Below are 23,916 nucleotides of genomic sequence, written 5' to 3'. Positions count from 1 at the left end.
GTAAACATTGGGTACTTGTGCCACCAGCTATTACTAAAAAGACCTTGGGTTGTTTGGTTGATATTTAGCACGTTGGATTGTTGTGTGCCTAGCACAATGCCCCAAGGTGAGTGGTTTTCATACCTTCCCCCTTGACTTTTGGTCATCCCAGGTGCTGCTCTATGCGCCTTCTGTGTATTTTTTTCAGATATAGTATTCTTTATTCTAGATTTTGAATTTATACGTTAAATATAGTTGGTGCACAACTCTGTTGACTTCAAGAGGACTGGTCACCTCTCCTGACACATCTGTTTTAGTAAATACTTGTATTCTACATGTAATAACAATTCTGGAACATTTATTCTTATGACCCTTTTTGCCATTATTCTTCTTGCTAGAAGATTATAAAGGTACACATGAGTATTACCAGTTACCAGGTATTGCCCTATATCAGTGATGGCTAACCTCCGGTACTCCAGCTGTGGTGAAACTACAACTCCCAGCATGCTCCATTCATTTCTATGGAAGTTCTGAGAACAGCCAAGCAAGTGTACATCTTGGGAGTTGTAGTTTTACCACTGTTGGAGTGCCGGAGGTTAGCCATCACAGCCTTATATTATGTTACACTGTTTCCGTAGCTCTTGTGTGCTGTTTTCCGGCCAGGAGGTGGTCAGGACTATGTGTCATCTCGCCTTAGTAATGGCGAGATGAAACAACCTATCTAAAGCTACTTTCACACTTGCGGCAGAGTGATCCAGGAAGCAGTTCCATCGCCGGAACTGCCTGCCGGATCCGCCAATCTGCATGCAAACGGACAGCATTTGTAGACTGATCCGTCTTACAAATGCATTGCAAGAACAGATCCATCTCTCCGTTATACATTTTTTTTCATATTTTTACCGGTCTGCGCATGGATCCGGCATTGCGGTATTTTTAATGCGGGATCCGGCACTAATACATTTCAATGTAAATTAATGCCAGATCGGGAATTCCGGCAACTGATCTGGAATTCTGAACGAAGATAATATAACAGCATGCTGCGGTATTTCCTCCGTCCAAAACGCTGTTCAGTGACTGAACTGAAGACATCCTGAACGGATTACTCTCCATTCAGAATGCATGGGGATAAAACTGATCAGTTATTTTCCGGTATAGAGCCCTTAGGACGGAACTCAGTGTCGGAAAAGAAAAACGCTAGTGTGAAAGTACCCTAAGGTATTACTGGGAGGTAATTTTTTCATTTGGTCTCCTCATTGGCAGGCCAACAGGTAACATAGTAACATAGTTTATAAGGCTGAAAAAAAGACATCTGTCCGTCCAGTTCAGCTTGTTATCCTGCAAGGTGATCCAGAGGAAGGAAAAAAAAACTGTGAGGTAGAAGCCAATTTTCCTCATTTTAGGGGGAAAAATTCCTTCCCGGCTCCAATCAGGCAATCAGAATAACTCCCTGGATTACAAACCGGATTCCAAAAAAGTTGGGACACTATACAAATCGTGAATAAAAACTGAATGCAATGATGTGGAGGTGCCAACTTCTAATATTTTATTCAGAATAGAACATAAATCACGGAACAAAAGTTTAAACTGAGAAAATGTACCATTTTAAGGGAAAAATATGTTGAATCAGAATTTCATGGTGTCAACAAATCCCCAAAAAGTTGGGACAAGGCCATTTCACCACTATGTGGCATCTCCCCTTCTTCTTACAACACTCAACAGACGTCAGGGGACCGAGGAGACCAGTTTCTCAAGTTTAGAAATAGGAATGCTCTCCCATTCTTGTCTAATACAGGCCTCTAACTGTTCAATCGTCTTGGGCCTTCTTTGTTGCACCTTCCTCTTTATGATGCGCCAAATGTTCTCTATAGGTGAAAGATCTGGACTGCAGACTGGCCATTTCAGTACCCGGATCCTTCTCCTACGCAACCATGATGTTGTGATTGATGCAGAATGTGGTCTGGCATTATCTTGTTGAAAAATGCAGGGTCTTCCCTGAAAGAGATGACGTCTGGATGGGAGCATATGTTGTTCTAGAACCTGAATATATTTTTCTGCATTGATGGTGCCTTTCCAGACATGCAAGCTGCCCATGCCACACGCACTCATGCAACCCCATACCATCAGAGATGCAGGCTTCTGAACTGAGCGTTGATAACAACTTGGGTTGTCCTTGTCCTCTTTGGTCCGGATGACATGGTGTCCCAGATTTCCAAAAAGAACTTTGAATCGTGACTCGTCTGACCACAGAACAGTCTTCCATTTTGCCACACTCCATTTTAAATGATCCCTGGCCCAGTGAAAACGCCTGAGCTTGTGGATCTTGCTTAGAAATGGCTTCTTCTTTGCACTGTAGAGTTTCAGCTGGCAACGGCGGATGGCACGGTGGATTGTGTTCACTGACAATGGTTTCTGGAAGTATTCCTGAGCCCATTCTGTGATTTCCTTTACAGTAGCATTCCTGTTTGTGGTGCAGTGTCGTTTAAGGGCCCGGAGATCATGGGCATCCAGTATGGTTTTACGGCCTTGACCCTTACGCACAGAGATTGTTCCAGATTCTCTGAATCTTCGGATGATGTTATGCACAGTTGATGATGATAGATGCAAAGTCTTTGCAATTTTTCGCTGGGTAACACCTTTCTGATATTGCTCCACTATCGTTCTGCGCAACATTGTGGGAATTGGTGATCCTCTACCCATCTTGGCTTCTGAGAGACACTGCCACTCTGAGAAGCTCTTTTTATACCCAATCATGTTGCCAATTGACCTAATTAGTGTTAATTGGTCTTCCAGCTCTTCGTTATGCTCAAATTTACTTTTTCCAGCCTCTTATTGCTACTTGTCCCAACTTTTTGGGGATTTGTTGACACCGTGAAAATTTGAATCAACGTATTTTTCATTTAAAATGATACATTTACTCGGATTAAACGTTTGATCTGTCATCTACGTTCTATTACAAATAAAATATTGACATTTGCCATCTCCACATCATTGCATTCAGTTTTTATTCACAATTTGTTTAGTGTCTTTTTTGTGAACTTTTTTGGAATCCGGTTTGTATTAACAACCCCCTCTCTAGTAACTATGGCCTCCAAAAATATTATTACACTCCAAAAATGTTTAGTTTTCCAAACATAGGGAGCTTGGATTACACACCCACAAAGTACATACACTTCAGCACTGAGTTTTCCTGCTAGATTTAAGTAGAATCTTCATCATCCTGTTATGTTTGTTCTTTTCGTATATATGTCAACACCATAGACAGTTTCTTAATGTATAATAACAATGATGTCAATTTTATCCATCCATGGCTCATAAATATTTAGCTGGTGTCAAAGTGACATTTTCAAGAGGATTTTTCAAATTTTTATGTGGCCCACGCATTTGAAACTTTGTTGCTATAGTCACTTATTTCATCCACGCCTAGAGCATAAAGACCTTTTAGTCTAATATCTGTTGTTGGTTTCAGAAAATGTCTGCTATAGTTTCCACCATAACTACACTGCAGACCATAAACTGTTTCCAAGAAAACTAGGGGGCATACAAGTCCACTGCAACAGCTTCATGGTGATACTGGTAACATGGCCACTTCCCAGCCAATTATGGTGCTAATCTGTCCAGCCAATCCAAAGTGTGTAGTTTGGCCAGTTAGAAGACCTCTAATTATCGGACTGAACTCTCTCTACTCCTCTGAATTAATCCCTGCTGTTCTGACTTCCTATTTGCCTGCCATTTTGACACTTGTAGTCCTTCTGTTCCCAGCTCTGACCTCTGTTTTTGGATTAACTTTGACTCTGGTATTCCTCTCTGATTATCTGGCAACTGAAGTCTGCGTACAGAGGAAAAAGGGTGAAGACCCAAGATTTTGTTAACCAGAGTTGTTAGTGCAAAGCCTTAGGCCCCTTTCACACGAGCGTCCAGGGTGCATTCAGGGTGCGTTCAGTGAAACTTGCACCGTTTTGCAAGCAAGTTCAGTCAGTTTTGTCTGCGATTGTGTTCAATTGTTTAGTTTTTTCCCGCGAGAGTGCAATGCATTTTGATGCGTTTTTCACGCGCGTAATAAAAAACGGAAGGTTTACAAACAACATCTCTTAGCAAGCATCAGTGAAAAATGCATCGCACCCGCACTTGCTTCCGGATGCAATGCATTTTTCACTGAAGCCCCATTCACTTCTATAGGGCCAGGGCTGCGTGAAAACCACAGGATAAGGCCACATGCACATGGCCGTTGTGCGGCCGTTCCTTGCATTGGGGACCAATGCACGGGCAACATCAGTGCAGCGGGCCAAACCCATTCAACTTGAATGGGTCCGTGGTCTGTCCACACCGCAAAAAATATGACAGGTCATATTTATTTGCAGTGCGGAACAACGGAAAGAAACACCACGGAAGCACTCTGTTCCGCATCTCCGGAATTGCGGACCCATTCAAGTGAACCGCCCAATGTCCGTGTTCAGGAGGCCTAAAGAACATGTTTTTCACGCAACGCAGAACTGATGTGTGAAAAAAAAAAAAAAGCTCATGTACACAGACCCCTTGAAATGATTGGGTGAGGATTCAGTGCGGGTGTTATGCATTCATGTCACGAATTGCACCCGTGCGGAAAAGTCGCTCATGTGAAAGGGGCCTTACTGTGGAAGCACAATTGGTAGAAAGCACAATTCCCTACAATAACATTACAATAAATGCTTTAAAAAGGGGGTTAACTATAATTCATAGGGCCCCATAGCAAAATAAGATGGAGCCCCACCACCTCATATAAGAAAATTAAAACAGCATAAGGGCTCATGCACACGACCGTATGCCCTCCGAGACATATGGTCTGTGATCACATGAGTGCAAGACAATAGTCCCGCGAGCGGCCCGATGCGCACAGCATCATAGTAACCTATGGCAATAGTTGCAACCAGGCTTTAATCCCAATTTATTAATTCCAGGACCATTAAAAAAAAAAAAGATTCTATCACACATGTCCGACAGCATCTTTCCTCTCCTTTCCCCATTTACTACGTATGTAAGCTCAGCCGAGCCAAGCACGTGTTACGGCAGTGGAGGTGGACCCACTTTGCCAACTAACTAGTTTGACTTAGGGCTAGATCTAAGGGCATTGTCCTGGTGGTTCCTTGGTTTTCACCCTTGAACCCTATACAGGCATATGGTCTTCGCTAAAGGAGAACCAACAAGCCGCTACCCTCCTGGAATAGTCCAGTATTAGCTGGCAGCTGACCCATAGGGGTCAAAAACAACAGTGCAAAGCACTAAATGATCAGGCAGTACTGGTAGTCAGGAAACAGGCGGAGATTGTGCGTATCTGAAAAACTAGTCTGAGTCAGTTCAGGCCTTAATCATACAACAGTATTTTTTGTCCAAATCCGATCCCCATTTTTTGTGGATCACACAAGGACCAATTAATATCTATGGGGCTGCAAAGAATGCGAACATCACACACGTCATCGGGGTGCTATATACATCCATGTTGCACATTATAGAACATGGTCCATTTTGCGGGCCCATGGAAAGTGTTGAAACAGCCGGTATCCGCATATTGCCTTACTGGGAGAAGCTTGGTAAATGGTCAGAATAGCACACATTCTCTGGTTAACTAGTAACCTAAAGTTAAGGTACCCCCCCCCCCTACCAATTGGGAAGATGCCTTAAATCCCCAGGGACAGTCAGCCATCGGCTGGAGAAGAATTTTAACGTGTGCATGCTGGCCCTTTAAAAGCCAAGAAGAATGCGTCCAACAGGTGGAGAAACCAGGCAGAAGATAGAAGCCCAAGCTGAGGCCAGTCAGAGCAGCAAAGGACAACCAGTAACTGGGCCCACCGTGGGTGAGGTAGAGGGGGGCACAGGTACCCAGATGGCCCCATGGCAGTGCCACTAACAGCATGTATATGTATGAATCAACAGAGATAACGGTTGGATGATCAATTCTTTGTCCGACAGTTACACCGGTCACTTAGTTTAAGGTGTCAGGAAGCCCATCCAACACAAGTGCTAGCGTCCAAGATGGATAATGATAAGAGTAGCAGTTTCAGGAGATTCTTTCCTTTGATGAGTTTTATTTCTATGATGAACATTGAAAGGGACATTTATTAAAGACCAGCGGTTTCCATTGCGCTGCTAGACGAAGCACCAAAGTTATATAGAGGCTCTTCATCGAGCAGGCCATGCAACAGCCTTATGCCTATGCCAGCTGTTTTGCCAGTGTAGATTTAAGCCATTTTTCACGCCAAAAACTGGCATCGAAAATAACTGAGCCAGGCCTAACGTCCCACCCATGCCAAATCCCTTTTCTCACCACTCTGGAAAAGTAGCGTGAGCAGCAAAAATGGCGTGCAACAAAATCTGGGACTTGAATACACCACAAAGTGGCGTATGCGAGTTAATAAAATGTCCCCCTGAGAATTTATACCCTAAGAATACATTCTAGGATGGGCACAGAACTTTTCAGAAAATCCTTTTCCATTTCTTCATGTCAAAAGTCACAGTGCGACTACTGTCTTTACAGCCTGGAAGTCTGTACTGTGAGCCTGATCTATTCTTTGTATACATGATACTTTTAGTGAATTAATATATGTACGCTTCCAACGCTAGTCCTCCTAAAATTCTCAAATCATGGCATGTCTATGGAGGATGCTCATTGAATAGGAAAAAAGAAATGGGGAAACTGGAGCAGAGGAGAAACATAGGAAATTTGCTCAGGAAAGAAAGGGTTGGGGCAGTCTATGCTATCTGCAATAACTCTCCCTACAAAAATTTGGAGTGAAATAGTTATCCACAGGAATGCACTAAACAGCTTGAAAATATCTTTTAAAAAAAATTGCTCCAGTCAAGATTGTCACTAGCAATTTCTTTTTTTTTAAATTGCTACAAGTTGGGATTTTTGACCAAAAGTACTAGCTACTTTTTCCATCTATAAGATATGAAAATAGGGCTTATGAAAAACAGTTAGAGTAGAAGTGGAAAAATGTTGAAAATGCATGATGCAGGTGTTAAGCGATACAGATAATTATTTTTTTGCAGATGGCTCCAGACACAAAAAGGCTTATTGAGAAAATTCCCCTAGAATTATAGGTTTTAACTTTTTAAATATATATTGCAGAAGATGAATCTATTGTCTAATACAGGACTCCAAATTAGCACAGAGTGTTAGGACTGAAAATCTGTTCCGTTATTCTGCATGTGAATGTTTGAGCGCTAAGCACATATTAAAGAACCACAGAACATTAGATACATTTTGAAATGTACAATTTATTAACTTTTTTAGATATTTAAAAACAATACAAAATTTGTCTTTAGACATTCTATAAAAGGTAAACATTTCATTTGTAAATTTATAAAGAAAGCTCTTTATAATACTAAACACAGTTAGTCAATGGTCTAAATTTATAGATAATCCTACAGTATTAAAACAAAAAAAAAATAATATATGCTTGATCGATCATAAACAGATAAATATACAAATCAGTTTGAAAAAGAAAATAACGAAATTCAATTATATTAATACTTATCATAATGTTAAACATAACTATAGTCCTTCATTGTAGGTACATTCATCTAGAGATATTTCCAACTAATTCTGAAAATACCAATTCATTTACAAACTAATACCAATCTTTATCCTATGTTAAAAAAATAAATAAAAATGGACCAGAGTTAAATGGGGGCTGCTCATGTTTACAGCCCCCAGAACTAGTTTTATATGTTGCTGGTTACATAAAGAAAATACAAGATGAAGAGATATCGCTCCAAATTCACTAAAAGGAACGAGAAAAAGAAGAACTGGGACTTTATTGCTGGGATGATTTAGGGTCACTATATAATAGTGAACAATTGCGAACAGTTTCATAGAAACAAACTTCCATTTGCCCATTACTTTGGACAAACCTATTTACATAATAAAGACAGCCTAACTGGCGTGAGTCTAAAAATGGATTCCGAGGGAGCCTAATACGACGGTGAACGTTGCTGCATTGCTTTTCCTTTTAGAACCCGTCTAATCTGAAAAAGGAATAAAAAGACATAAGGTTTAGAAACGCAGGTGTTTATTCTCAGCATACACTTAAATATAATGGTGACACCAGTGCCACAATTCAACATTTTAATAAGCATACATTAGAAGAATAGAGTAGTAAAAGAAATATAACTTTATAATATTGCTAAATTTTATGTCAAAAGCACTTAAAGGGGTTGTCCGGGTTCAGAGCTGAACCCGGACATACCCTTATTTTCACCCCGGCAGCCCTCCTGAGCCTGGCATCGGAGCATCTCATGCTCCGATGCGCTCCAGTGCCCTGCGCTAGATCGCGCAGGGCACCGGCTCTTGTGTTTTCAATAACACACTGCCGGGCGGTAACTTCCGCCCAGCAGTGTGTTCGGTGACGTCACCGGCTCTGAGGGGCGGGCTTTAGCTCTGCCCTAGCCGTTTTACTGGCTAGGGCAGAGCCAAATCCCGCCCATCAGTGCCGGTGACGTCACCGGGCTGCCTGTCAGCCCCATAGAGAGCCCGGTACGTCACCGGAACTCAGAAAAATGCCTTTGCCCTGCGCGATTTAGCGCAGGGCAAAGGAGAGCATCGGAGCATGAACTGCTCCGATGCTCATGTCAGGGGGGCTGCCGGGGGGAAAATGGAGGTATGTCCAGGTTCAGCTCTGAACCTGGACAACCCCTTTAATTATACTGAATTGCACACTCACTGCCATCAAGTTTCTAAATTTAAGTATAAGCATATGTAGACAACAGGGATGGCTACCTGTTCAGTAACAAGTAGAGATAATAAAACAGAGCTTGGAGTGAACAATCCAATAGCTGCCTTAAAGGAGTTGTCTCATCATGGACAATGGGGGCATATCGCTAGGATATGCCCCGATTGTGTTATAGGTGCGGATCCCACTGCTGGGAACCATATCTATACCAAGAACAGAGCCCCGCAAGGTGGTGGCTGGAGGACTTCGGTTCAGCCACCAGCAACCCGGCTCCCTACAGAAATGAATGGGAGCGTACCGCGCATGCGCGGCCTCCGCTCCCATTCATTTCTATGGGGCCGACTGAAATAGCAGAGTCAGTGCTCGGCTATTTTTGCCGGTCCAACAGAAAATGAATGGAGGGCGGCTGCGCACGCACAGTGTGCCCTCCTTCACATGCGGGACTCAATTCTTGATATAGGTACGGGTCCCAGCCGTGGGACCCACACTTATAAGGCAATGGGGGCATATCCTAGCGATATGTCCCCATCGTCCATGATGAGACAACCCCTTTAAGTCAAGTTACCAGAAATAATTACCTCTTCGCCTACTGCTCCATCCGGAACAAGGTGCACAGGTTGCTCATTCTCTAGGTTTCTAGCACTAGGGTCAGCCCCCTTCCTCATCAGCAGTCGTACTGCCCCTACATGGGCTCTTCTACTCTGTAGGCTTGCTGCAACATGTAATGCCGTGTTTCCATTGTAGGCCTGAGACAAAAAAAAAAAAACATATATAAATGTTTCTGCAATGTTTTAAGAGCAGTTAACTGTTTAGAAGTAATTCTCTTAAGGCTAGTTTCACACTAGCGGTAAATTCTTCCAGGTCAGCAAGCTGTTGCGTCACAGGAATAACTTGTCGGAAGTCATTGTATCCGGCAGGCCAGTGACTATAATGGAGACGCTGCAGGATCCAGTCTATTTCCCACATTTAGTGCTGGGATTCAGCCAGACAAACACTGCTGCAAGCAGTGGTTTTTGTCTGCCCGAATCCCGGCACTAATGCTCATTATAATCATTGGGCTGTGGCAGGGTCAGGTACTATCCCAGATATGATGTTTTTACCGCTAGTGTGAAACTAGCCTAACGAATATTGTATTTTCAAATTGCACTTAAGTTCCCTCAAAGTCAGACAAGCAAATAGAATATAGAAAAGAGAGATTACAATTACCTTAGCATTAATAAAATGCAAACTGTTTGGCAACTCCAAGAAAAGACTCATCAGTTCAAGGTTCGCTTCTTCGCAAACTAAGTGGAGGGCCGTTCTTCCACTTTTTCGATCCTATAAAATGATAAAAGTTAAGTGAAACTCCACAACGTAATTCTTGTTTCAGGATTAACGCTTACTACGACAATTCATTCAGATAGACTTTGTTGCATTCATATTGTTATTATATTACACATACGGAGTTACCTGTCCTTTATTAAAGAAAAAATAAACAAATAAAATACTGACAATCTTGTTTCCTATCAAATACTTCCAAATTAATTTCTTAGCATTGTCTAGTTGCATGAATGTGTTTAGGACATTGTCAGTGGGTGCTTCAACTCTTCATACTGCTGTGGAAACCTGGTAATGTCACGTAGCAATATGTGCCACAAAGCTTTAGTCTAGCATATTAAGTGATTTAGATGTTTACTGGTCCAAAGCGCTGGACATATACTATAGCTTAGGTTAAAATATATATTTTTTTATGGAGTGATTCAGGAGAGGATCTTGCAGTTGGGGGGGGGGGGGGGGATTTCAGCTTAGTTACGTCTTCTTAAAAGGGTTATTCCAACAACAGCATTTATCACCTATTCTATAGAGTGTCATATAACTAGGAGTAGCTAGTAACCTCACAAATCCCAATTAATGGGGTCCCTGAGGGCCCTGTCTGAATGGAGTAATAGTACTCCATTAACGTCTATAAGTAAGCCATACACAGAGAGTCCTAGAGAAGTGAATGAAGTGGCGGACCTATATCCTTTGGTGTCTTGCAGACTCTGAATATGTGAAAAATTGCGTTTGTGGGGTATTTTTAAATCATTTATTATATAAAACTCCATTAGGCAGTGCAAGAAATTTGATTCATAATGATGAACAGAAAATCTTACTCTTGATTCTACTGAAGCTCCCATTTGAAGAAGGGTCTTAACGGTGTCGACCATGGCCTTATTCTTCATCAGTAGATCATCTCTTGCAGGTGCACCAAACTGCAGTCTCTGAACTATAGCATTGTGAGCAATTACAGCACAATGCAATGGTGTCAGACCTATGTAGAACAATAAATGAACTATTAAAAGACAAGTCAAAGTTAACTGAATAAAAAAATACGGGGATAATTTATTATCCAGAAATATGCATATATTAGGCGTATTTCTGGGGCAGATTGCGATGAAATGGTTAGTTGCGCCGCAATCTGCGACTTCTCCCCACTCACACCATGTCTAAAAAAAAAGAAGAAAAGAAAAAAAAAAGAAAAGAAAAGTGGTTGTGGGAGGGGACAGGCCAGCAGAAAATTGTCTAAACGTAAGCCAGCAAGGAAGCTGGCTTACATTTAGACTGGCACTGGATGCGCTGAAGTTATGTAGAGGCTTGTGCCTCTTCATAACTTTGGCGGATCCACCACCAGATATACAGGGTTATTAAGACTGGCGTCTAAAATGCCAGTCTTAATAAAAGGACCCCCTACATTTAAAATCACTCGACATAACATCATAGACATACCATCGTAATTAGTCGCGTCCACATCAATGTACTGATTGATAGCTGCTACGCTTTTTTGGATTGCCTGAAAAAGCAAAAATGAAAACATTGTAATGTTAGAACTATCATAACATATAGCATTGCCTAAACAGATAAATGACATAAAAGTCAACACAAATTTTGTAATATTCTTCTACCCAAGCTGAAAAACATGAAAAATGACATCATGCTACCTAACACAGCTGCGTAACATACATAGCGTAGATACAGTGACTCCAATGACCCACCTGCAGCGCTTGCGGGTATCCTTTTTCAGCACACACATGGAGCGGCGTACGTCCCCAGTGATCTGTAGTGCTGACTTGTGCTCCAAGGCTGACCAAGTCTTGAACAATCAGGTGTTGGTCGGCAGCTACAGCTACTTGCAAGGCACTCTAAAGTGTTGGTAAAGGAAAGTGTTAACGTAGAAACAAGGAAACAAGGCTAGACAAACAAGAAAGAACATATTGATAAAAATAAGGAGAGGTGGCAGGGTAAATGAATTACTAATACTAAGCCACTAGGAATGGACCTTGATTTTTATTATCTACATGATAAGAAAAGCTGCACTCAGTGCCAATGTCAAAGTCATTACGGCTGCTGATTAACTCTGTACATTGCCAATATATGACACTGGAAAGAGGAACTGCAAAATGCATGAAATTACCTTCTGTGTCAATGTAAAAAAGGAAATATAACAAAGTGACTTCTTACAATAATGACAATAAGTTACTGTACCTGGTTGTTATGTTCTTTTATATCTAACATATGGACGGAAGCCATCTTCTGTGCAATGACATAAGACAGGGCTCGTCTTCCTTGTGCAACTGCAATGTGCAGGCATCTGTAAACGTCCACCAAAAAAATTTAGATAAATCTACTGCCAACACGTTTACCTGTAGTACAATTAAATTTAGTCTGCAGAATAAAATATGTCATCTTGTAGTCAAAACACACCACAACTCAGCTTCAATCCCTTGACGACATCTGCCATACATGTATGGCAGATGTCAGAAATTTAAAGGAATTCTGCGGGAATTAAGAAAATGAAAATATTTTAATATTACTTTATTATAAATATATTCCCAAATACCTTTCATTAGTTATAATGGCTTGTTTTGTCTGGGGAGCAATAATTAGGAGAAATAAAATGGCTGCTGTCCTATTGCTACACACAAAACCTGTCCTAATAACACAGGAGGACAAGTTACTTCACAACACTGAGCTAAAGAGCTGCCTCATCCTCCTCTCTGCTTCTCAGGGATGATAATCCTGAATACAGATAAGATCATCATCTGAATCTCTGTAGGAATGGAGATCACGAGGAGACAAAGTACAGAGAGGACTGACGGGTCAGACTGTGGTAATAGAGACTGCAGAAAAGAGCTGCTGCTCATTATCCAGATCCTACTTCATGTCTCCTCACGACCTCCATTCCTACAGAGATTCAGCTGAAGATCTTATCTGTATTCAGGATCATAATCCCTGACAAGCAGAGCAGAGAGGAGGATGAGGAAGCTCTTTAGGTGAGTGTTGTGAAGCAACTTGTCCTCCTGTATGATTAGGACAGGTTTTGTGTGTATTAATAGGACAGCGGCCATTTTATTTCTCCCTAAAATAAAACAAGCTGTTATAACTAATGTAAGGTATTTGGGAATATATTTATTATAAAGTAATATTTAAGTATTTTCATTTTCTTATTCCCGGAGAACACCTTTGAACATGGCGCCAGCTCAGGAAGTTCAGTGGGTGCCATAGCCAGTTGGTGAATGCTGTTTTATACAACAGACACCTGCCAGCAGTGTCCCTGTTCAGAAAAGAGTCCCTAAAAAAGCCCTGCCACATACATTGCGATTTTTATATAGACTGCAATACTTTCTGATTGTAGTGTATAGTACAAGCAATTTAGTGATCACATGTTCAACCCCTCTAGAGGAACTAAAAAGTAAAATAAAAAAAAAGTAATCAATCTTTTTGAAAATTCTAATCACCCCCTTTTCTAATTTTACAAAAAAAAAAAATAGCACTGACACATCCAAAAATGCCCAAACTATTAAAATATTAAACTATTGATCCTGTATGATGAATGCCAAGATGGATAAAAAAAAATAAAAAACTGTTTCACCACCCACAAAAAAATTGAATACAAAGTGATCAAGTAGTCAGACGTAACCCAAAAACAGTTTACAGCAGCAAGGGGTTAACATAAAAACAAATTGCTAATTTCACTTACGTATCACCATCTGCATCTTTAGAGAGGAGTTGCTCAGGAGACACATTTGCCAGTTTCTTTTCTTCTTGTTCTATCTGCCACTGAAAGAATGATTTTCCAACCTGAAATGGGCTCGTCTGATTGACCTCTACATGGCACGATGCTGGCGGGGAAAGATTTGGAGTTGGCTGGGCGACATTATGATTTAAAAACTGATTGCAAGGAGGATCTGCAGGCAAACTGAAGCCTGGAAGGACTGACTCGGCAGGCATCACTGGAATTTCAGGGGTGGATTCAATAAGAGACAGGTAGCTGTCTATGGAGCAACTGTTAAAGACATCATTGGAACAAAGCATCTCTTGATAATCTTCAGACGGAGTGTAAGTGTTATAGTCTCCAGCACACTGTGGAGAAACATTCTGAGGGACTCCAATCTGGTACTGATCATTTGTATGCTGTGGAGACGATCCATTGAACGCCTGAGGAGGTGAGAAGCTCTGAGCTGCTTGCTGATAATACTGTCCTTGTGTATGCATGTTCCAGTCTACTCGTACGGTGTTTAAGGACACCGGCTGGGACTCATTCTTTATGTTTATTAAACTCAGCAGGTCTAAGTTTGAGTCTCCACTCATCTCATTTTTTGAGGCATCATCCATGATTTCACCAGGGTTTGGAGTACTTGGTGGGGTCTAGACAGAATAGACACAAATTAGCAGAGGCTAACAAAAATATGCAAGTCTAAGGGCAGAATGAGAAAATGCATTTACCAAGAAAGAACTGGACTGGTAGGTGCAGACTTTCTTTGGAGCTGGTGCATCCAATATGAAATCATTGGCCCGTTTCTGGCTTAATATGTTCTTTAGTTCTGGGAGGGAAGAAAACATGAAACAGACCATTATACTTATTCTGATGCTATACAGGTCACTTTAACTAGCACCTCAAATAACATGAGGACAGGAAAAGCACCATTTTAGTATTTAATATATACATACCAGTGTAAGGTTCTTGGCTTCTGCATTTCTATCAGGGAAAAGAAAGAAGAATATGTTACACGTATCCATTAGGAACATTATCTAACAATAGGGACTGTGGTTTTCTAAATGTGACTATCCAGCCTCTAGGAAGTGAAAAAACACAGAATAATGTATCGTCTAATCACCTAGTGTACCGTCAACAGGTCACCTACCTGGACATCATCTATTTCCTGGCCTGCCTTATTTCTCATCTGGGTAAGGAGCTCCCGCACTGAATTCTTCACTCGAACCCCCTGAAAGCTTCCCTTTGGCTTCCCTCCTGCCGCACTGGCTTGTCCAGCTAAAAACACAAAAATACATGTCTTACAAACAACGTACTTGTAAACGCTTAGAAACGCAGTCACACTAAATAAACATCCATTCAGAAAGCTGGCCTAGATGCAAAAAAAAACTAAGATTTTAACCATTTTAAAAACTCAGTTTTTCACACTGTTTCCCTTAGCTGTCTAATGCTACTTTCACACTAGCATCTTTACTCGATCCGGCAGGGTTCAGCAAAACGCTTCCGTTACTGATAATACAACCCTCTGCATCAGTTATGAACTCCATTGAAAGTCATGGGGGACGGATCCATTTTATATTGTGTCAGAGAAAACTGATCCGTCCCCATTGACTTGCATTGTGGGTCATGACGGATTTTGCTTGGCATCCCAGTACGGAAAGCAAACCGCAACATGCTGCGGTTTGCTCTCTAGTATGAGAACGGAACAGAATGCATTTTGGAGCATTCCGTTCTGTTCCCATTGGCAATGAATGGGGACAAAACGGAAGTGTTTTTTTCCGGTATTGAGACCCTATGAGGGATCTCAATAGCAGAAAATATTAAAGCTAGTCTGAAAGTAGCCTTAAGGGAGCTGAATGTCCGATTGTTTGTATTACACACTGTAATACTCATGTATTACACTGTATTGGTATACTTACCAACAGTCCAGATGCAGGATATAACAGAGGCTGGAACATGGAGGCCCCTGACTGTTTTGACAACTACTTGGCTCCCCACGATTGTGTTTATGGGGTGCTGATTGGAGGATAGAGGGAGCTCCATCCCTCTGTCTAATCAGGTGCTATTTATCATGGCATCTGGGGGGTTATAGTTCCAGGATCTGAGTTATATCCGATCCCTGCAGTGCGAGTAGGGTGGCAGCTCTGCCGCAGATCCAGCTCCTGAACCATCACTGTGATGTACTATTACTGCACTAATGTATGAGTACATCACAGCGTGAAAGGGTTAATGGAATTTTTAAGTAAAATGTAAAAGATTTTAATAAAAATAAAAAAGTCTTAGCATAAAATATATTTTATGGTGCAAACATTACACTAAATAAAGTCTGCCTCTGCACAGATTCAGTGTGAAAAATTAATGGTATAAAAGTATGGCAAATATTGCTTTATTCTACATTCTCTCCCAAAAAACCTACATGAAGTACACAATAACATAAGTATGACAAAGTAATACAATTTCTACCACATAAAACTTGCCTCATACAGCCACGTCAAAAAAAATAAAAATAATAATTGTGCCTGCTGAAATGCAAAGTGGCAAAAACAAAAATATAGATGATTATTAAAGCCCTTTCAGACTTAGTCATTATGGGGTTAAATAGTGTGGCAGGAAACTAGCTTCTATACTGACGGAGGAAACGTACAGGGAGCAACCCCTAAAGCAAACCAGTTCCTCGGCATAGCTTGGGCGCACCTTAGCTCCTCTCTGACGTCAGTAAAACTGAATCCTAGCAACTAAGAGTTTCATCAGGTTTAACTGTAGAAGTGCCATCTGCGTCCAACAACCAGAACAAACAGCATAACGAGTATAAAACCAAACACCACTGTGTGTTCTTCTCAATAATAATGCAATTACTGCAGGTACTGCGCTACTAATACAAATCACTAATTCCAGAACACGTCTCTTCGCCTTACCCTTCTTAGTGTGGGGCCAGGAGGCGCTCAGGCTGCCCTCGCTGTCAGACGTAGGGGAGCAGGGGCCAGAGGAGATGGAGTGAGAAGGAGAGGTCGCAGTGTCCGAGCTGGGAGAGCCGCCATAGAAGTATCCAAGATTCATGGGGCTGTTGATCCACTCTTGATCCAGTAACTCTATGGAGTCCTCGATTACTCGCTCCAGGATCATGACTGCAGAGAGAGCGGAGCCGGAGCTCTACCGTGATAATGTGACTACTAGACACGCACACTGCACGTCTTCTGGATGGGGGAAATTCCCTGTCCACATTATGTATGACAGCTGTCCGCCTCCCACCCACACCTTCCGGGCGTCCTGGGTGCTGATTGGCTGCCGCTCACTACACAACCAGGGGAGGGGAGATTAGGGCAGGGTTTACTGGAAAAGGAGTAGACAACATTGTGCAATGTCGCCCAGTTCTCACAAATAAAATCATGGCAGATGCTAAAACCTTTGATGGCGTCATGCCCATGTGAACAGAATTTTCTGGGCGAGGAGCAATTCTGGAGTTTGGTAGAAAGTGTGTTTTCCTGGGGTTTCTGAGGAGCTGCAGAGAGGAGCTATTCTGGAGGGGGTTTTGTACAAAGGGTATTGTCCCAGAAAAGCTCACTGTAAACTGGAAAAGCATAAACAGGAGGTGCAATGCTCTGCACAGACAGGTGACTCTGGGAGCACTTGGATACAATGCCCTGCATGCAATGTCCCTCTGGGTGCACTAGGATACAGTGTCGGGACTGGGGACTATGGCATGCAATGCTTTGCAGCGACAAGGGACTCTGTATGCACTGGGTGGCAATGCTCTGTAGAGCCCGCTGGATGTGAGAGTTAAAAGTTAAAAACTGCAGCAGGTAAAACTGTTATTGGGCTCATTAGTACTCCTTTCCTGAGTGCACAGCTTAGGATACATTCACATTTGCGTTCACAGCGGATCCATCTGAGACGGATCCGCTCATATAATGCAGACGATGGATCCGTTCAGAACGGATCCGTCTGCATTATATTGTAAAAAAAATTCAAAGTGTGAAAGTAGCCGCAGACGGATCCGTCCAGACTTTACATTAAAAGTCAACGGGGGACGGATCAGTTTGAAAATTGAGCCATATTGTGTCAACTTCAAACGGATCCGTCCCCATTGACTTCCATTGTAAGTCTGGACGGATCCGTTTGCCTCCGCACGGCCAGGCTGACATCCGAACGCTGCAAGCAGCGTTCAGGTGTTCGCCTGCTGAGCGGAGCCCAAACGCTGCCAGAATGAGGCATTCTGAGCGGATCCGCATCCACTCAGAATGCATTAGGGCTGGACGGATGCGTTCGGGGCCGCTTGTGAGAGCCTTCAAACGGAACTCACAAGCGGAGCCCCGAACGCAAATGTCAAAGTAGCCTTAGGCTGGGTTCACACTTGAGCGTTGCGCAAACGCAGTAGCACAGCCTAGTATCGATAAAAGACAAATCCCGGTATTGTATCAGTACCGGGCTAAAAGTATTGATTGGGTATCAAAAGTTCGATACCCGAAACAACCCTACTCTGCGTGGACAGAGTACTGGGTTCACTGCTCTGCAGGGACTGAGAACCCTTTGTACTCTGGGATGCAATGCTCTGGGTGCACTGCGATAGGATGCTCTTCAGGGGCTGGGAACTCTGGGATATAATGCTCTACATCAGGCATCCTCAAACTGCGGCCCTCCAGCTGTTGTAAAACTACAACTCCCACAATACCCTGCTGTAGGCTGATACCTGTAGGCTATTCGGGCATGCTGGGAGTTGTAGTTTTGCAACAGCTGGAGGGCCGCAGTTTGAGGATGCCTGCTCTACATAGATTGAATACTGGATGCAATGCCCTACATAGACTGGGGACTCTGGGTGTATACACAGACTAGAGACTCTGGGTGCATTAGTTTGAAATGTGCTGCATAGACAGGGGAGACTAAGTGCAACAATCTGCATTGACTGTGGATTTGGGGTGTACTGGCATACAGTGCTCTATAGCAACTGGGTATTCTGGGATGTCCACTGGGATGCAATGTTCTTCAAGGATCTAGGAACTGAGTGCACTGGGATGCAAAAATCTGCAGAGACTGAGTACTCTGGATGCAATGGTCTTCAGGTACAGGCTACCACTGACCATCTGCTTTTTGAAGGGGCTGCAGCTGTAGAAAGATTTTGTATCAAGCACACCGCTATACATTGTGGCTGTGCTATGTAGTGCAGCTCAGTCCAATTCACTTGAATGGGACGGAGCTGAACAAAGGCCATGTGATTGATGGATGGGAGATCACAGGCCACAGATTGATGATGGTATCATCTAACTACATGCCGTCACAGATTTATCGTATTTTTCACTTTATAGGATGCACTTTTCCCCCAAAAAAAGTGGGGGGGGAAATGGCAGTGTGTTTTATAAAGCGAATACTAGTGAGCGCTTCCATTATGGAAGCACTCACTAGTATGCATTAGGTGCCGGGAGCAGGGTGTGAAGTGCTGCGAGCGCTACCGGTACTCGCCCTGCCTGGTCTTCCTTCCTGGGGACAGCGCTGCACTGTCCCGACCCCATAAAGCGTCAGTCATATACCAAGGACAGATCTGAATTCCCCTCCAGAAGAGGGAAACAAAGAGGAAAAAGAGCGCACAATAGGGTAGTATGTTCAACCAGATAGTATTATCAAGTGAGGAATGTCCAAACTCACCTTATAGAGTTGTGCTCCAGCAGGCACAACTCTACTGTAGACTTAATAAAAATACGACCTTTATGCCAGGACTGCAGCCGCAGATGGTGTAATCTCTTGGATAGGATGTCCAGTCCCCCAAAATAAATTCGTAGTAAAAGAAAGAGGTTTTGAGTCGGCGCGAAACACTGGTACAGACGGTCTTAATAGATGGATTCTTCTTATTTAATAGAAACAACGCGTTTCGGGGATCAGGATCTCCCCTTCATCAGGTTTCACAATTTTGATTTCGCGCCGATGCAGAACCTCTTTCTTTTACCATAAAGCGTCAGGACATAGTACGCTCACTATGAGATGAGATGGAGAGGAGCAGGAGAGGTAAGAGGAGTTTATTTAATTTTATTCTGATCTGAGGTCTGATGGTTCTAGCAAGGAACTCTGGGGGTCTAAAATTGAGGGGCGATCTGAGGTCTGATGGGGGTCAGACAACGAGGGATGGTCTGAAATAAAGGGCTGATAAGGTCTGATGGAGGTCTGACACGGACGGCTGATATCGGGGTCTGATCCAATGTTCTGATATTTATGAGGGTCTGATCCAATGTCCTGATATTTATGGGGGTCTGATCCAATGTCCTGATATGAAGTGTGATGAAAAATGTTTTATCATCGGGTGCGTCTTACTTTACGCACTTATATAGCGCTGACATATTTCGCAGAGCTTTACAGATATTAGCATCAATCTCACAATCTAAATTTCCTATCAGTATGTCTGGAGTGTGGGAGGAAACCGGAGAACACGGAGGAAACCCACACAAACACAGGGAGAACATACAAACTCCATGCAGATGTTTTCTGTTCAAATTAGAACTCAGGATCCCAGCGGATCTCATTTTTACGCATGGGTCCCCAGTTGCCATGGCAATACACATTGCGTATTTGGGTGGTTGGGGGTGATGGGGACACACTGAGTTTCAACCCTCTGTCTAACGGCCTATATGTTGCAGTCACTATTGACCGCAGCATCTAGGGGGTAATCCTCCAGGATCAGTTATATTCACCCCAGGCCACTACTACTGGAGGCCGGTTGTCAACCAGTGCAAAAGAACTCCCTAACCCCCGAATCACCATGATATATTTGTACGTCGTGAAGGCTTAAAGGGGTTCTGCAGTTTTTTTAAACTGATGATCTATCCTTTGGATAGATCATCAGCATCTAACTGGCGGGGGTCCGACACCCGGGACCCCCGCCAATCAGCTTATTGAGAAGGCAGCAGTCTGTTCACTTGAATGGAGCTTAGCCGCGCACAGGCCAGTGATACTACTCGTGACGTCACTGGGCCGGGGGTAAACAGCGGGAAGGCCGCGGCACTACTGCCAGCGTCGCTGCCTTCTCAAACAGCTGATCGTCAGGGGTCCCGGGTGTCGGATCACCGCCAATCAGATGCTAGTGATCTATCCAGAGGATAGATAATCAGTTTAAAAAAACTGCAGAACCCCTTTAAGGGGTTTAAAACTCAGATAGTAAATCATCTACCAGCATAAAAAACAAGCATGTATTTATAACTGGGGATTCAATGATGTTTTTCTTTGCAGGAGGCCCTACCAATGTTTACTGTCAGAAATCTTATATTGCCAGAAACCTTTCCCTTTACATCATGAAAATGAAGCAAGCTACCTATTTAGATTTACATGCAAGACCTTATATGTGAGCTGCAGACACAGGAATATTACTAGGTGCACACAATTGGCAGAAGTTGCCCAGCAGCGCCTGTTGGTGGCTAGCTGTGGACCTGCACTCATGTCACGCAGCACTTCTACTGCAAAAGGTGTTCTGCTGACAAAATGCTGTTCACACGGCCGTTGTGGTTCATTGGTAGTATTGCGGCCCACATACAGCGGGTCCGCAATACACGGGCACCGGCCATGTGCAACCTGGATTACGGATGCGGACCCATTCACTTGAATGGGTCAACAATCACGGAGATGCAGAACGGAAGCACGGATCAGAACCCCATGGAAGCAATATGGAGTACTTCAGTGGTGTTTCTTTCCGTGCCGCCGCACCCCAAAAAAGTATTTTTGCGGTGCAGACGGATCAAGTTGAATGGGTCTCGATCCGTCCGGGCCGCCGCACGGATGTTGCCTGTGCATTGGGGACTGCAAACTGCGGTCCTCAATGCACTGAACCACAACGGCCGTGTGACTAAGCCCTAATTCAGCAGATGCGAGGTCAGACAGGGACACACAGCATTATGAATCGTTATAAGGCCATGCGGTCCTGTGAAACGGGAAAAAAAAAAAAAAAATCACACTCCCACATGGAGCACATTTTCCACACATGCTCTCCTGAAGTTACCCTTATATAGCTGGCACCCGCCGTCTATAGAGTGGGCTCAGCTTATCAGCTCAATTATGCCTCACCCACTCATGACTAGGGCTGCAGTAAACGATTATTTCAGTAATCAAGTATTCTATTGATTATTTTTACGATTAATCGAGTAATCTAATAAAAAATAAATAGACTGTTTTCCTTTATAAAAACTCGTCAGACCCCCTGCCATCAGTCCCCAACACCCTTCATTCCCCCCTGTGTGATCAGCCCAAGCGCCATCAGCTCCACTCCCCCACCCCAGCCCAGCCCCATCAGCTCCACTCCCCCACCCCAGCCCAGCCCCATCAGCTCCACTCCCCCACCCCAGCCCAGCCCCATCAGCTCCACTCCCCCACCCCAGCCCAGCCCCATCAGCTCCACTCCCCCACCAGCCCCATCAGCTCCACTGCCCCATCAGCTCCACTCCCCCACCACAGCCCCATCAGCTCCACTCCCCCACCACAGCCCCATCAGCTCCACTCCCCCACCACAGCCCCATCAGCTCCACTCCCCCACCACAGCCCCATCAGCTCCACTCCCCCACCACAGCCCCATCAGCTCCACTCCCCCACCACAGCCCCATCAGCTCCACTCCCCCCCACCACAGCCCCATCAGCTCCACTCCCCCACCACAGCCCCATCAGCTCCACTCCCCCACCACAGCCCCATCAGCTCCACTCCCCCACCACAGCCCCATCAGCTCCACTCCCCCACCACAGCCCCATCAGCTCCACTCCCCCACCACAGCCCCATCAGCTCCACTCCCCCACCACAGCCCCATCAGCTCCACTCCCCCACCACAGCCCCATCAGCTCCACTCCCCCACCACAGCCCCATCAGCTCCACTCCCCCACCACAGCCCCATCAGCTCCACTCCCCCACCACAGCCCCATCAGCTCCACTCTCCCACCACAGCCCCATCAGCTCCACTCCCCCACCAGAGCCCCATCAGCTCCACTCCCCCACCAGAGCCCCATCAGCTCCACTCCCCCACCAGAGCCCCATCAGCTCCACTCCCCCACCAGAGCCCCATCAGCTCCACTCCCCAACCAGAGCCCCATCAGCTCCACTCCCCAACCAGAGCCCCATCAGCTCCACTCCCCAACCAGAGCCCCATCAGCTCCACTCCCCAACCAGAGCCCCATCAGCTCCACTCCCCAACCAGAGCCCCATCAGCTCCACTCCCCAACCAGAGCCCCATCAGCTCCACTCCCCAACCAGAGCCCCATCAGCTCCACTCCCCCACCAGAGCCCCATCAGCTCCCCCTCTAATGCCACCAGCTCCCCCATGTCATCAGTTGCTCCCCCTCCCACTAGCTCCCCCCACTCCCCCTCCTAGCCATCAGTGCCCAGCCGCAGCGCATCCGACGATGTGTATACATCAGGATCCAGTGCAGCGCTGTGCGAGCAGGCGGGTCGCTCACACTCTGTGGTCACATGGCACAAACTAATCATCAATTCGAGGATTATTTTGTGTAGAGTTAATCAATTAATTAGAGTAATCGTTTCAGCCCTACTCATGATGAATATATCAGTCATGGGTCGCTCGGGTGCTAACCTGCATTTGGCTGCTCGGCTCAAAGATATTTCACTGCATTTACTTGCTACACAAACATCTCCGAGGCTTCCATCGGAAAGATTTCCACCAAGTGGCATCCGTCACCCATAGGCGCCAATGTTGAAAAAACATGTAAAAGCCGACAGCACATAAACACTGCAGTATAAAAACAGCTTTCTGGCTCATTTGCACAACTATATTATTGGTTAATGTTATTTAAGTATATTTGTTACCCAAATGATAGCAGATCCCATCAAAAAAAGGCAAAATAGTAAGGATACTTTCACACTAGCGTTATTCTTTTCTGGTATTGAGTTCCGTACTAGGGGCTCAATACCGAAAAAAAAAAATGCATCAGTTTTATCCTAATGCATTCTGAATGGAGAGCAATCCGTTCAGGATGCATCAGGATGTCTTCAGTTCAGTCCCTCTCACGTTTTTTGGACAGAGAAAATACTGCATGCTGCGGTATTTTCTCTGGCCAAAATTCCGGAACACTTGCTGGAATGCCGGATCCGGTACCAAGTGTTCAGGAAATTGCCGCATTGACGATTCCGGTCTGCACATGCGCAGAAATTTGAAAAAAAAAATACCGGATTCGTTTTTCCAGATGACACTGGAGAGATGGATCCGGTATTTCAATGCATTTGTCAGACGGATTCGGAAACAAATGATA

The 23,916-nt window shown here is 44.1% G+C and overlaps 1 protein-coding gene across 2 annotated transcripts; it reads right to left on the bottom strand.

The window, feature by feature from the left end:
* Nucleotides 1-7,210: 7,210 nt before the first annotated feature.
* Nucleotides 7,211-16,895, bottom strand: LOC122931292 (NF-kappa-B inhibitor zeta-like). 2 transcript variants are annotated; one of them, XM_044285357.1, is made up of 12 exons: nt 16,611-16,895; nt 14,846-14,973; nt 14,652-14,679; nt 14,427-14,524; nt 13,681-14,348; nt 12,186-12,291; nt 11,696-11,842; nt 11,430-11,493; nt 10,817-10,974; nt 9,891-10,001; nt 9,263-9,430; nt 7,211-7,980 (listed from the first exon to the last, which is right to left on the bottom strand). In XM_044285357.1, exons 1-12 carry the CDS (start codon nt 16,816-16,818, stop codon nt 7,927-7,929), a joined length of 1,938 nt encoding a protein of 645 aa, XP_044141292.1. In that variant the 5' UTR covers nt 16,819-16,895; the 3' UTR covers nt 7,211-7,926. The 2 variants fall into 2 exon arrangements, with proteins under 2 accessions (XP_044141292.1, XP_044141293.1); XM_044285358.1 differs by having other exon boundaries at nt 14,846-14,974; nt 16,615-16,895.
* Between the last annotated feature and the right edge of the window lie 7,021 nt (nt 16,896-23,916).

Source organism: Bufo gargarizans, chromosome 3 (assembly GCF_014858855.1).
Source record: "Bufo gargarizans isolate SCDJY-AF-19 chromosome 3, ASM1485885v1, whole genome shotgun sequence".
In the NCBI taxonomy this organism is placed as follows: Eukaryota; Metazoa; Chordata; class Amphibia; order Anura; family Bufonidae; genus Bufo; species Bufo gargarizans.
Note: the sequence above shows the minus strand (reverse complement) of the source record. Positions and strands in the feature narration are given on the sequence as shown.